Below are 15,812 nucleotides of genomic sequence, written 5' to 3' on the forward strand. Positions count from 1 at the left end.
AGGAAAAGAACCACATTTCATACTTATCCCATAGAACGTAATACAGTCAGGGATCTAAGAAGAACTAAAAATTTTAATGAACATAAGAAGAAAAGAGTGATGAACATGATATTTAAAAAATGTGACACCTTTGCCTAAAATAAGGTTTGATGAAATCAAAGTTGATTTATTCAGGATAAAGCAAATGGCAACAAAAATACTTGGTGACAGCAGTCAATGTCAGCCAAATAAGACTATTGTTAATGACACGATAGTTCAGTCAATTTGTAAAATTGTATAGAAAGTGGTAGGCGTAGTATAGTGCTCAGTATATTGTATAGCATACAGGAAAGTACAGTGCTGGGGGTTTAATCACTGATTGAACGAGATGGCTCCCTCTGATCAAGGTAACAACCACAACCGTGTAGACCACCATGTTATAAATAGATGCTTCTCATTTAAATGTGAACAGACCACTAAAATTTTCTTACCGATAATAAAAAATAAAGCTTAGTAGGTGGTGAGTCACTAACATCATGCTAACTTTAAAAGAACAGCAAAAAATAAATAAATAAATAAAAGAACAGCATATTTTGGAGCTAGAACCTTGACTGTCTTAATCAACAACCCTAAACTTGTGAGATTAAAATGGGTTAATTCTGCATTACAAATTCAGATCCAAGAATATTCTACAAAACAACAATTACAGACATAAGACAATATAATAAAACATTCTAGTTCATAAGCCATATGGTCACTGACTCAACAAACTTCCTGAATAAAAGAATTTATTGATCTTATTGTATCTACCCTGGATAAACATTCAAAAACAGGATGATAGTTAAATTGACTATGCATACTGAAGGATACAAAACTAAAGACAGTCATTTCAGCAATTAATTTAAGTTTTTAAAAATTTAAAAGAGATTAGTTCAAAGGAAAAATATCTGTTAGAGTATCTCAAAGTTTTAATCTCAACTCAGATTTTCAGGATGTTTGACTAATACTTATGTTGTTACTTGTTATTTAGTCAAACACCACCTGAGTAATAAAAATTCTTTTATGCTGAACTGATTTTTTTAAAAGACACCAATGATATTAGGTTTAAAATAATGTACATCTTTCTCTGCTTTGCACATGGTGTTCTAAAACCTTGCTTTCAAGCTGCTTTTTTGTGCACTAAAATGGTAATTTTTAAAAGAAAACTTCCAACAATTTTTCTGAATTTAAAATTTTTTTATATTGGGTTTTCCTGGAGCAAGATACACCTGCATAAAGTAAACAACTTAGAAATTAATTAGATGGCTTGTTTTAAATTAGTGTTCTGTTCTAGATTCACCCCTAAGATACAATGTCTTATTGATAAAAATATAATTAAACTGAGGTATATGGCTAAAACTTAAAGTAGCTTACAATTCTCTGAATTAAAAAAAAGGATTGGTTTTCTAAAAGTTTTTCTTCTGTCTAGGTTACAAAGTGCAACAAATGTCTTATGTCTTTCTGTCAATACATTTTTCCACAACTGAAAGCATGGAGCTGTTGTAATCAGCTAAGTTTTACAGAAGATACTCTAAAATACATCAATTCCTATTACAATAACTGTTATAAAACAACAGGGAAGTGGGAAGGGAGTGGCAAGGGGCAAAAACCCAGTATGTGGCTGACAAAAGTAAAAACTAATCTTTTCTTATGTCTTTTTCTTTTATATATTAATTATGTAATCTTAATAGCATATTAAATTAAAAGCAGAGACCTTCACAAAATGATTTTCGACTGAAAGTATGTTTTTGATTTTATAGCTCTTATAGCTTTTAAATATCCTGAACTTTTAGTACATTGTCTGTTTTCTAACCATTTTATTCAAAGCTGTTAGTGCAGCAAATAAGCATGCAGCACACGCTTTGATCTCATTAAATTACAACTTATAGTTCCTAGAGTCATAAATATCAAGCCCTTTTCTCCTTTACCCCTCCTCTTCTGGTATGAGGTAGTCTGTTAAATATCACTATCTCCTTGAGTCCTCTGACGTTTACTCAGACAAATAGCAGAGGTTATGAATGCTGCTCACAGATAGTATCAGGAATTCTTCATGATTGCCATAATGGTGAACCCAGCATTCAGAACTGTAATACTTAGTTTTATCTAACAAGTAAGTTTGGTCTGTTTAACTTTGTTCCACAAAAGGAAAAAGAAAAAAAAAAAAAGAATTCCATCTTATCACAAACCAGTAACTTAACTGTCCTGGACATAATCAAAGAACAGCATAAAAGAAAAATAAATGTTATCTTTGGAAAAATTAATGATTAAAAGTGTTAACTGAGTAATGGAAAACAATGTTAGTACGCTCGATTAGCCTCTGAAAAAGAAAATCAAAACAGAAAACACTTTTCTTAAAGTTAAAAATTAAGGCTACACTAAAAACTACAAAATTATTGTACCTAGTATGTCTGAAATATTAAAAACTATCTGTTAAAATATATTTGTAAATTCTTACCCTTTCAGCTTCTCGAACTTGGAACTCTCAAAGGTAGTGACATTCTCTCACCTTACCCTTCTCTACAATCTCTCTTCCAAGAACTATTTAGCAGCATGATTACTGACTTAATGCTTTCTATAGAGACAGAGGCCACCATCACATGACACCTCAGTACATTTAGGCAGCCCTGGCCAAGGCTGCAAGACCTGGGAAAAGGGGGCAAGTGTGCTCATGAGCAACACTATTCCACTTGTGTACAGAGACATGCTTTACTCCTTTCACAAAAATCCAGCAAGGGAAATGCTCCATGGATTTACATGAGCCTCATCTCCATCTACAGGTCAGTCTTAAACTATACATTAGAAATACAATAGTCTATTACATTACAATGCAACATTTGTTCTTATTTCATGAAAAAAACCATAATTTAATAGAGAAATTTATGAGGTATAATATTTTCATAATAATGCAAAAACTAACTGAATAAAGCACATATGACTATTTTAATATAATCATCAAATTAATGATCTAACCACTTAAGACACTGATAACAATATTAAACAAAAAATGAACCAAAGAGATATCACTGAAAATATGCTTATTCACAACTACTCAGAGTCAGTATTATTTATTTATATTTGCTTTCAAAGTTTATATTGATAAAAATGAATGGTCCATTTAACAATTCTGATTTGAAATGACAGACGAAATTTTCAAATTACAGGTTTTTCTCCTTATATCGTAAGAGCCATCTCTAATATTCTTAAATGTGACTGAAAAGAAATATTCTTTACATATAAACTGTCCTCTTGGGACTTCCCTGGTGGTCCACTGGTTAAGAATCCACCTTCCAATGCAGGGGACGTGGGTTCGATCCCTGGTCAGGGAACTAAGATCCCACATGCCAGGGGGCAACTAAGCCCGTGCGCTCTAGAGCACGCACACCACAACTAGAGAGCCTGCACGCCAATTAGAGAGAAGCCCGTGCGTCGCAACAAAGAGCCCACGCGTCACAACGAAAGATCCCACATGCCACAACAAAGATCCCACACACTGCGACTAAGACCCGATGCAGCCAAATAAATAAATATTTTTTAACAACCTATCCTTTTAGGTAGTTTGCTAGATAGAAGATTTTTAAGGGCTAGGGACATACACTTATTACCATTCTAATATTCTGTACTGGGCTACCCCTATGCTCTTACTTTCTGATCCCTCGGGTATAAGGAGAGAGTCCAAGGAATTTGAAACCAATTTATTGGCAGTTATAAGAACAAGACCTAGATATAACAGAGTTACAAATATTAATGGTCTTTGAACTCTGGCTTAGCATTTAGAAGTCACGTCAATCTTTAGCCCCTGTGGTCCTGCTTTCCTGGAAATGGTACTAAAAGATAAAGTAGTAAAATTTCCTGATTTCTTGAATTACATATTAAAGTATATGTCATTCATCTGGTAGCACAAACACTCTTCAAAGCTTAAGCCTGTGTCTCTGTAAATAATAAGTTGTCTTAATAAATTTTTAATTTTTGTAAAATTATAGTTAAATATAAAAACAGAGGGTCTTCTGGTTTCTGGTCCAGCATGTAATGAGCTTAGTTAGAAGTTTCCACTTGATCCCACCACAAGTAAAAAGCTGAACAAACTGAAAATCAACAACTCCTCTTACATCTGCTAGACAAATGAGGTCATAAAGCAAATTGCTGCCTCAAAAATTGGAGAGATGGACAGGTAAATACAGAGAAACAGAAACCTCCACAGGAACCAACGCCAGGGTAGGAAAAACTGAACTGTAATTGACTAATTCCCAGAGGCTCAGAGTGGACAATTCAGAGTTAAAAAATTCAGCAGGACACAGTCATTGGGTTCTCAAACTTTTGTGAAATTTTACCTCCAGGTCCTCTCATAGTGAATATCAGAGAAAATTCCCTCCTGCTAAAAGCAGGAGGAAAAGGAGAGAAAAAGTAACCATTTTGAAATACACCAACTCATTTTTTTCTTATCAACAAGTCCTGCCCTCAGGAGAAACTATTTGACCTGAGTCTAAACTACCTGAGGGAAGGGTAATACCCAACTCTATCCCCCTCCAACCATCCTTGTGCGTATGGGGTGGGTGGGCAGGGACTGAGAAGCACTGGTGAAATTCACAGTCCAGGGGCAACAGGCTCATCTAATCATCGGGCACCCATCCCCCTATCTTACCACTACATTACTATACGCCTATTGACTGCAGTTTCTTTCACCCAGTATATCATGTCTGCCTTCCAACAAATAAATTACAAGGCATACTAAAAGGCAAAAGACACAATTTGAAGAGACTGAACAAGCCTCAGAACCAGAGTCAGATACGGCAGGAATATTAAAACTATCAGACCCAAAATTTTTTAGAACTATGATTAATATGCTAAAAGCTTTAATGGAAAAAACAGACAAAACATGGGAGAACAGATGGATAATGTAAATGGAGAGATGGAAATTCTAAACAAGAATAAAAATGAAATGCTTCAGATCAAAAACACTGCAACAGAAACGAAGAATGACTTTGATGGTCTCAATAGTAGACTGGACAAGGCTGAGTAAATAATCTCTGAGCTTGAGAATATGACAATAGAAATTCCAAAACTGAAAACAAAGAGTAAAGACTGAAAAAGCATAAGAGACTATCCATCACCTGCGGGTCAGCTAATGTAACATATACAAATTGTAACATATACATAATGGGAGTACCAGAAGGAGATGAAAGAAAGAAAAAGAAGCAATATTTGAAGCACTGATGATTGAGACTTTCCCCAAATTAATGTCAGACACCAAACCACAATCCAAGAAGCTCAGAGAACATCAAGAAGAAAAAGTGACTAAAAAAATTAAACCCAGGGGCTTCCCTGGTGGCGCAGTGGTTGAGAGTCCGCCTGCCGATGCAGGGGACGCGAGTTTGTGCCCCGGTCCGGGAAGATCCCACGTGCCGCGGAATGGCTGGGCCCGTGAGCCATGGCCGCTGTGCCTGCGAGTCCAGAGCCTGTGCTCCGCAACGGGAGAGGCCACAGCAGTCAGAGGCCCGCGTACCGCAAAAAAAAAAAAAATTGAAAAATTAAACCCAGGCATATCATATTCAAATTTTAGAAAATCAAAGATATTTAAGTGACACTCAGTAAATGTTGTTTCAAAGCATTTATTCAGTGTCAGTAAAGACAGGTACTTAATTCTCTCAGGGATAAGGAGGTGGTCCAAAGTGGTATTATTTCAGTTGGGGCTTTGACAAGATTAGGAAAAGGAAATAAGTCATTCTCTGTAGAAAGAACAAGACTTTGCCTACTTCACCTTGCTCTCATACAGGTCTCCCCTGTTATCAGTGGGGATATTTTTAGTTGCAAATAATGGAAAATTAAGCTGGCCCTAAGGAAACTGGCTTAAATAATAATGCGGATTTACTGGCTCACATAACTGAAAAGTCTAGAGGCAGGGCAAGTGCAGGGTTGGTCCATTCAGGAACTCAAAAGTGTCATGAAAGAACAGGTTTCTTTATATCACAGCAATTTGGCATCCACATTTCAAGTTCCTCCTTTTTAGCTTCTCATGATTGTAGGATGACTGCCAGCCCCAGTAGGAGTTACCTTCTTCCTGGTTCATAACCACTGGGTAAGGTCATTTATCCACTCCTAAGCCAAAGGCTGTGGCTAGAGTAATGAAATATGTTTATGGCCTTGTGCCAATTTAGGGTTCCTCTCTAAAGCTGGAGGCATCAAAACAAAACTCTGGATAAGTTTAGAAAGGAGAAGGGGGATATTGACGCTCAGTAAGCTACCAATAAATATCCAATGCACTCCTTAACTCAAAATGCTCCAGCCATACCAGACTTTTTCTTGTTCCTCATATACATTAAACTCTTTCCTGTCTCAAGGCTTTTGCTGTTCCCTTGCCTGAAACATCATCCTCTTCCCTCCCCCACCACTTTACCCCCAATGTAATGAAGTCACCTATGATAATGTCATCACATCCTCTACTTTTTCTTCATATCACTTATAACAGTTTTAACTTATTTGATCTGTGTGATGGTTTTATATGTAACTCCTCCATTGGACTATAACTCAAAGAAGCAGGAACATGTTTCATTTTCTTCATACCTGTACCCTAAGTGCCATATAGTACCTGGCACACAGAGCCACTCAAAAGTTGAATGAATGAATGAATGGTGCTAATGAGATTAACATATAGTGAATGCTTATTGGTTATTCATATCATCATAAAAATGCATGCCACTGGTCACAAGTCAAAGAAACAATATTTTGAATGGGTTAGAACAAATTCATTCATTGCATTTATTGAAATCATAACTCAAAGTTTATAAATCTGTATTTAAAACATTTCATTTATCTTTATACAAAAAAAACCCACCCAACTTTTCTGGTATTATTTCATAAAACTAGTTTTATATAATACAATAAACTATATCAATCATACCTTCTTTAAACTGTGTATTTCAGATTCTTGTTTTTTATTTAAAGCTGAAAGTCTTTTGTTTAACTGTATTGCTTCTTGTACTGTAACATGAAAGACACTTAGGAAAACATTATATTCATTGTACATTTTAAGGAAATATTACTAACATGGACAAGGAAAATAGCCTCAATGCAATATATATAATTATTACTGAATTTAATAATATTAATTAAACTGCCATTTACTATTACCAGTATCAGATAAGTTCAATTTATTCATTATAAATAAGTCCATTTAAACATTTCCTCTTAAATATGTTAAGTTTAAGTAAGATAGCACCTACCATTTTGCTCTAACTTTTCATGATTCTCTTTTACTAATCCAAATTGACCTGTTATTGTAGCATAGTATTTCTCAATTTCATTCAGTTGCTTCTGATGATCTTCTTTAGCCAGAAAATGTAACTGGACTTTTTGTTCCTATTTTGAAGAGTTATTTTAAATGTTATACATATATAACACATACATACATATATATATACACACATATTTATTAAACATACATAACAATTTATTGTTTTTAATAACTGTTGTTATTAACATAAGTATGTCATGAAAAAGTACTCTCTGAGTACACCTTAGAGAGGAAATATTAGTTAGGTTCTAAATCTAGGTAAAGTTAAAGCATTTTTTTTTTTCCTGTAACAAAATAGTCACTTAAGGTTATATTTTCCTTGTTACTAATTTCTTTTTCAAAATCAATTGGTTGTTTTATTTACCGAAAAGTTGATTAGTCCAGTACAGCACTAAGCAAAGTGAGGAGAATATTATTAAAGCAATACTCCTGATAATTTAGGAAACAATTTTTTTTCTCTAAATGCTGGCATAATGTACATTATCAAAACTCAGATAAATTTTCTGAGATTAATATTAATGAATATAGCACCTTCTCACTGCATTAAAAACTGGAACAATGAGAATATCTATCAGTGATAGGGAGACAATATAGTATAGCAGAAAGTTTACTTAAGCTAGGGGACACAGTTGGTAAAAATTAGACCCTATATATAATATAATATGGGCCTTCACTGCTTTCAGCTAAAGGAGCTTGTTTTACCATACTTAGAAAAATGACTTAAAACTTTTAGAAGAAATATTATATTAACAGAATCAATAACACTCTTTGAAAGTTTTTATTCTGGCATTAGCAGAATCATTGATTTCACAACTTTCATTCATTTCTGCCACACACTTCAGTTTCTACTGAGAGAGGATAAACAAAGAACAGTGTAGCCCATCAATAGGCACTCAGTAATTACTTTCTGAATGAACTGTTGTCTCATAGAGTTCTGACAGTGGCAATTTGTTACATTTGCCTGGACAGCATCTATTTCCCTTACCCAAAAGTAACACATTTTCAAGTATTTCCTTGAAATACTTCTTCATTGCAATCTAGTAGACCAAATTCAGGGGTCCTATTCTCCCCTAGTCAAGTATAGGGCATATTACTCCAAATAAACCAATTGATTTCTACATTCTTGGAATTTGAATCTTGAGCAAAAAAGACTATAAAGCTAAAGAAGTTCAGTGGTGATCCTATCCAGACTGATATGAGATCTCCTCCGTCCTGGGTTCCTACATCCTGCTTCTCGAACCCCGGAATTAACCTAGTCCCTGTTCATTTTCAAAACCATTCTTGACTCTCTGATTGATTGCAAGTGTCTCCACTAAATTTCCTTTTGCATAAGTTAACCAGAGCCATTTTGCACTGCTTAACACCAAAGTACAGGCAGTATAGTAGAGTGGTCAAAAGCTATTCTGCCTATGTTTAAATCTTGCCTCTGTAATTTAGTTGCTGTGTGACCTCAGGAAAATTATCTACCCTGTCTTTAAAATAGAGATTATACCAGTATCTCCCTCATAGGGTTGTTGTGAAGATAAGACAAATTAATGCCTACAGAGCAGTAAGAACAGAGCCTATCACATACCAAGTACAATATAATGTTTTGTTATTACTATTCCTTAAATGATAAAAGTGCCTTCAATAGCCTAATTTTTATTTGGACTAAGAATAGCCCTCTCTAATATTAATAAGGAACACACATCATAATTTAAGTTGTACCTAACTATATTAACTTGGCAAATCTGGTGAAAATCTTAACTTTTTCAAAGATTTTTTTAAACAATTTTAAGCAAAGTGGTAAGTACACTGGCAATGGTTATGACAGATGAGTTAAATTTTTCTCATGCACCTCTATGGGCTTTTCAAATTCACTACTTAGTCATTTGAATTAAGCATGCAGCAGTTATAAATTCAAACAAGTTGACAAGTGCACTTACCCCTGAGATCTTATGCTTACCTGGGTAGTCACTACTATCAATAACTAAACAATGAACAATAATGACCCATATTCTGTTCCTCTCAAATACCACTTAATTCTCTAGAGAATTATACTCCTTTCAGGAGATGTATAGAAACCCAATACAATTTCACTAAAAATTGGTCTAAAGACATTTTTTTCAATTCAATGAATTCTTTCAGTTTTTCAAGTCAAATCAATTTTTAGATAGCCTTTATGAGAATACCATCTACTACATATTAATACACATTAATACTGTTAATGTCTGCAAAGGTTAACTAATCCTGGTAAGTAAAAATGCAGCAAAGATCAAAGTGAGTTCATAGGTGTTCTCTACATACATAGAGCTCTGTACACATTAGATTAGTTTGTAACATACTCTATCCCAACATCCTTTGCTTGAAGCCAAAGTTGAATTAAAATGCAGTTTCATTTGTTTGCATGATACAATTCTGATTTTCAAATACATTAGTCTATACAATGGCCATGATAAATGCTATAAAGACGTTTAAATCACAATGGGTACCTACAGCTCATTAGCTCATACAGGCCTATATGCGGCTGTTCACATATAAACCTACTTGGCTGCCCTGATTTAGTTTTGATAATGAGATGAAGAGGGCAGCTTGCCACTAACTGCATGATTGTCAGCAAATAGTTTAAATTCTTTGGGAAGCAACAACAAAAAGCAGATTGGTAACACCTGCCTGAGAAAGCTAAGAACATTATAAAGAATAATACAACTAAATTGATGGTGTTATTATAACTTTAACATTACATACTATAGCATAATAAAGATTATTTTATTGCAATGACTAAGAAATGGCTAAGTATGTAGTGTTTTTGTTCTTTTTACCTCTCTGAATTGGGTCAAGTTATTTTCTCTTTCATACACTTTTACTACTAAATGCAAAGACTGTCAACAAGAAAATAATATCAGGATTGCCTGCTTTCCAAATACATACGTACCTCATTTTAAACAATTTTAATCTTTGAAAATCAAGATTAGAGAAAGACAGCACATGCATAATTACAAGTGTGTGTGGTCTAAAAGTTTACTTAAAAGCCTCTTAAGGCATTTAAAATAAGAATAATTTAAAAATAACATTTACACCCAACTTTTCAGAACTATACTTACTAATAAAAGCCATAGCTGCTCATTTCCCTCATTTCTTATTTCCTTATAGAGACTGATTTGAAAACTTCTGGAGATAAAATTAATTTCCCTTAAAACAATTAGCTTGTTATAAGTAAATTGTAGAGAAAAAGATTCAAAACCCCAAAACAAACTTCATATATTCCTCATTTCTATTTTTGCAACTTACCTTTTAATTTCTTCAATATAAACCCAAAATAAATCAATGGATTATAAAACTCACTTTTTAAAAACCCATGGCATCTTTCTTAGGATATTGATACTTTCACCTTTTTAGTCACAACATTAGGTATATACTACTTAAAAAAACCAAAGTTACATATTTTATGTGTACAGATGTATATAATTATTATAATCATGAAGATTACTTCCAGACAAGTCTTTAGTCTAAAAATATTCTACTCTGAAAGAAAATATGTGGTAATTCCAAATCTCATCAAAACCTTCAATACTGAAAAATTGTTTTAATTTAATAAAGACAAAATAAATTATTCTTATAAGTCTTTTCTTTAAAGGAAAGTGATATACAAAAAAGAAACTATAACTAAGAGATGGTTGGATAAATTTTTATTTTGTTCGTTAAGCTCTATTGGCAACTCAGTTACACAACATAGTCACCTATACAGTAATTATGGGAACAAAGCAGGAAAGATTTTCATCAATGACCAAATCAATTAATTTGATGTTCTATAGTTTATTTTTATCATATTTAGTTGCATTTGTTTTACTGGTAATGATCAATGTGATCATTTGTTCAAGAGAAAATTTGGGTACTTTTAGAGCTAGATGAATCTTTCCATTCATAATTGTGTTAATGTATCTAGAGACATACCACCTCTACATGAAAATCACTTTATTGAATTCCCACAAGACAGAAATTTACTAGTAGTTAAGAGCTTGCCTATAGGAAATCATGAACTTGTTTAAATACTTAATACTATTAATACTTAATAGTATTAATACTTAATAATTAAATACTTAATACTATTTTTAAAATTATTTCTTTTGGGACACTTATCAATTGTTCCCCAAAGTCCTGCCTTGGCACAAGTGACCATCTTGTTTCATGTCTTGCACACAGTCAAATAATATCAATATAAAAGGATAATGTGCTGATTTGAATAAAATTAACTGGATTACTGAATACTGTTTAGTACTTTGAATAAAGAAAAGGTCACCTGAATTATATAAGAATAATGTAAAAAGAATAATGTAAGAATGTTTAGAAAAAGGTTTATTTTTAACTTTTAAATCCATCATCTAAAATATACATAATATTCTGCCAAAATTGGCATGTATATCTATCAATATATAAAATTATTTTAATATAAAGTGATTTATTTAATGCTTTGAACTGTCAGAAAAAATACAACTATAATTCAAATTTTAGTAGGTGCTTAAGAGTCTTAAATTCACATTAACAAAATGTTCAAAAGTGACCAAAAACTATCAAAAGTATACTGCATGTTTCCATGTTTTTTTAAGATTATAAGTATCTGTTTGATGAAATTCTAAAGTGGAATAAAATAAAACACATTTTATGTTGCCTTTGATCTTTAACTTGTAGCCTTATCTCCCAGGTCAGAGGGTACATTATTCAATTTCACTATATTTTGTGTAAAACCACTGTAGCGTTGAAGATGACTTTCAGTACAAATGTCATGGTACTTAAAGCTAAACCAGAATCTAGTTTTTCAGCTCCTTAATTAAAATCATAGTTTAAAATAGTCTGACAATATTATCTGTAGTCTTTCCAGTTGAACAGTGACAGAATTTTCACATCTTTTATTCAATCAAGCTTAGCAATCTTTCTATGGCTCTTTTATTTTCTAACACACCAAAACATTTCAAGAAGCAAAATACTTACTTTATATTTTTGTATTTAACGTCATAAGGAATGATCTCTCATTTCTTACTTCTCATAGATATAATACATAAACCTTACTCAAAAATTATTTTTACTTGCCTTACAGTCTGCTCCAAAGAAGGAAGAACGAAATAGCATAAACCCACCCAAGAAGCCCTCTGAAGATATAAGTGGATATGGGAGAATTTTGCTCAATCAAAAATACAGAGAAAGAAATTCTTCTGAATCCAACAGGGATAGAAAGATAGAATATCAAAGTAAATATTTCATAAAATGTTATGCTGTAAAAATGTAAATATTAATTTTAATATACTGCAGAAGAGGAATGCACAACAAATTAACACTTGTTGAATGATAAGGGATGAGTACCATATCCCAAGTGTAGTATTCAAATGCTACTTCATATTATTTCAAATTTTCAGGCTAAAAGTAATAACTATGTGTTTACACAAATACCTAGAAAAGATATCATTAAAGTAAGGGGTTTCAGAATTCTGTTGTTTTCACTTCTTTGTTGTTCAATTTTCATATAAGACCTCTACCAATAATTTGGGAACAGTGTTAAATTTATTTTATAACATGTAAACACTATCTGGAAATAAATTTGTGAAATAAATTCATTTAAGCTATATCTGAAATTGTAATTCAGTCCTTTAAAGGGGATATTAATATCCAGTTTCAACATTTTTTTAACAATAAATGTCACATTAATATTGACAAAAATACTGTGCACATTATGCACTAATCTGGGGTGGGTGTATATTTTGAAATTTCCTTACCATTTCACTCACTTTCTTCTGTAAAGAATATTTAGAAACCTTGAAAACAATAAGGGGAAAAAAAATCTCATGAAACCTTTTTAGTTATTTGTTATAAATTCCTTCTGATATTAAAATTGTATGTTATATAATGTGACGTGTATCTTATATGCAATTTTTTCCAGTGACACATTTTCAAAATGTTACTTACCATAACTTTATTCTCTATAACAAAAACAATACATTTATTTATTTATTCAACACATATTTATGGAGCACCTACTATATGCCAGCCATTTTCCTAGGATCCTGGGATACAACAATGAACAAAGTCCCTGCCCGTAACAAGCTTTCTGTCTAGTGGGGGTGGTGGTAGACAGACAATTAAACATAAGTAAAAAGTACAGAAGTTACAGAGTGACAACTACTATGAAGAAAAATAAAGCAAGAAGGACAGCAAGAAAACTCTAGGAGAGTCTGCTACTTAATATTAGCTCTTCGTTGAAAAAATTTTGATAAAATAGATAAGCATAGGGGAAAAACATTGTCTTAAACCATCTCACAAGCCAGAAATAACAATCATTAATACCGTGGTACTTCCAGATATTTTTCTATGTATTTATACTTTAAAAGAGAGTCAGTAGGGGGTAGAATAATAATATATGTACTATTTTGTAACCTATTTTTACTTAATATATAGCAAACACTTTTATATTACAAATTAATCTACAACACAAGTTTTTAATGGCTACACAGTATTCCACTGTTTAACTTTATACCATAGTTTATCAAATCACTCTCATTTTTGTAGATTTACCGAGTTTTCAGTTCTATGAAAGAATTCTGAAATAAACATGCTGTTACCAAGAAAACTCTGCAGTTATTCATTTTAGCAGAATAAATTCCAAGAAGCAGGACTCCTAAGATTTGTTCATTTTTATAGACTTAACAATTGTTATTACACACATAGTCCTCCAGAATGGTGGACCAAGTTAAACTCCAACTAGCCATGTATGAGTGCTTATTTACTTAAACTCACCTAATATTTGCTAAAATTGAAGCAAAAGTTCTTAAAATTACTTCACGTTTCCTGTGAAATAAATTTTTAGCATACTGCCTTGAACTAATAATTTTATTTCATTTTGGTGGAATGAGTTATATGTGATTCATTTCTTCAACAAATATTGAATGCTACTACAAGTAAAGCACTAATGTAGACATTGGGGGTATAGTATTGGACCAAAAAATCCTGTCCAGCTTAAATTCTGGGGAATGTAGATAATTAGCAATATAAATAAGTTAAAATATATAGTTCTATTAGATATTGATAAGTGCTAAGGAAAAATAATAAATCAGGGAAGGGGATTACACAGGATGGCCAGGAAAGTCCTTTCTGAGAGGGCAACTTTTGAGTAAAGACTCAACAGAAAGTAAGGAAGAGTATTCCAGCAAGTGCAAAGCCCCTAAGGTGGGCAAATGTCTTGTGTGTTCAAAGAACAGCAAAGAAGCCAATGTGGCTGGAAGATTTAGTAAGCAAAGGGAAGAACAGCAAAAGATGAGTTCACAGAAGAGTAGGAGAGGAGGTAGGGCCAAATCACTGTAGGTCTGTGGTGCATAATAATGGTTTACTCTGAATGAGACAGGAAGCCACTGAAGAGACCCAAGCACAAATGTGACAGAGCCTGACTTACTCCTTGAAAGGATCACTCTGACTGTTATATTAAAACTGAAGGAGAACAGAAGTGGAAGCAGGAAGAACATTTCATATAACTACTGCAATTGAGATGAAAGAGGATGATGAAAGAGGACTAGGGTGTTAGTAGTAGATGTAGTGAGAAGTGGTCAGATTCTGTATATACTCTGAGGGAAAAGCTGAAAAAAATCTGCAACAGGAAGAAGGGAGTTGTAATTAACAAAAACAGAAAAGACAAATAAGTTAGTTAGCTTTCAGGGCGAGATTTTAGGAACTAAGTTTTGGACATGTCAAGTTTGAGATGTCTTTTAGACATCCAATAGTCAATCCAGGCTGGAGTTGGGGCTGGAGATATACATTTGGAAGCCCTCTGCATGTAGACCCCATTTTAAAGAAATGAGACTAGATGAGATCAGAGTATTTTTAAGGCATACAGACAAAAGCAAAGTAAAAAGGTAGAGGTCATCTAGAAAAATAAGAGGAAAAAAAAAAAGACTGGCCTTGGGACTCAGATTGGAATCATATCTCCAGCTTTCCAGAATCTCCAGCTTGCAGACAACAGATCACGGCACTTCTCTGTCTCCATAATTGTGTGATCGTGTGAGCCAATTCTTCATAATCAATCAATCACCCTCTTTCTTTCTTTCTCTCTCTATATATACAGGTTCTGTTTCACTGGTGAACCTTCACTAATACAGCTACCATTAGCCAAAGATAAAACTGATAAACATAGAGCAAATTTACCAAATTCTTTCAGGTCACTGTTCTTCAAACATCAATATCTCTGCATTTTATTCTTTCTGAACCATGATTCACAGTTCTATTTTATCAACACCTCTAGAGCACTTTCCAACTTAAAAAACTACCATGTAGCTGCATTCCTATGTCAAATAAGTCAAATTTGAAAGTAACATAACTAGATTGACATGAAATCTTTTTACAGATGTTCTATATAATGATTATTCATTCTGAAATCACATAAAACTGGTTTATAATACCAGATATAGGCAGCTTTCTAATACTGGAACAAAACTATACTAACACTAATTAGTGTATTAACAACAGAAAGCAATTTGAAAGATAAAGT

At 33.0% G+C, this 15,812-nt stretch overlaps 1 protein-coding gene across 1 annotated transcript in view; it reads right to left on the bottom strand.

Moving 5' to 3' along the window:
- Positions 1 to 15,812, bottom strand: part of CCDC73 (coiled-coil domain containing 73) — a 103,121-nt gene that overhangs the window by 50,032 nt on the left and 37,277 nt on the right. The window contains exons 6-8 of the mRNA XM_033861715.1: positions 13,054 to 13,092; positions 7,236 to 7,371; positions 6,914 to 6,993 (exon numbers count right to left, since the gene is read on the bottom strand). Of these exons, the coding sequence (XP_033717606.1) occupies positions 6,914 to 6,993; positions 7,236 to 7,371; positions 13,054 to 13,092 (255 nt within the window). The remainder of the gene's footprint in view (positions 1 to 6,913; positions 6,994 to 7,235; positions 7,372 to 13,053; positions 13,093 to 15,812) is intronic.

This window comes from Tursiops truncatus, chromosome 8 (genome assembly GCF_011762595.2).
Source record: "Tursiops truncatus isolate mTurTru1 chromosome 8, mTurTru1.mat.Y, whole genome shotgun sequence".
Classification (NCBI taxonomy): domain Eukaryota; kingdom Metazoa; phylum Chordata; class Mammalia; order Artiodactyla; family Delphinidae; genus Tursiops; species Tursiops truncatus.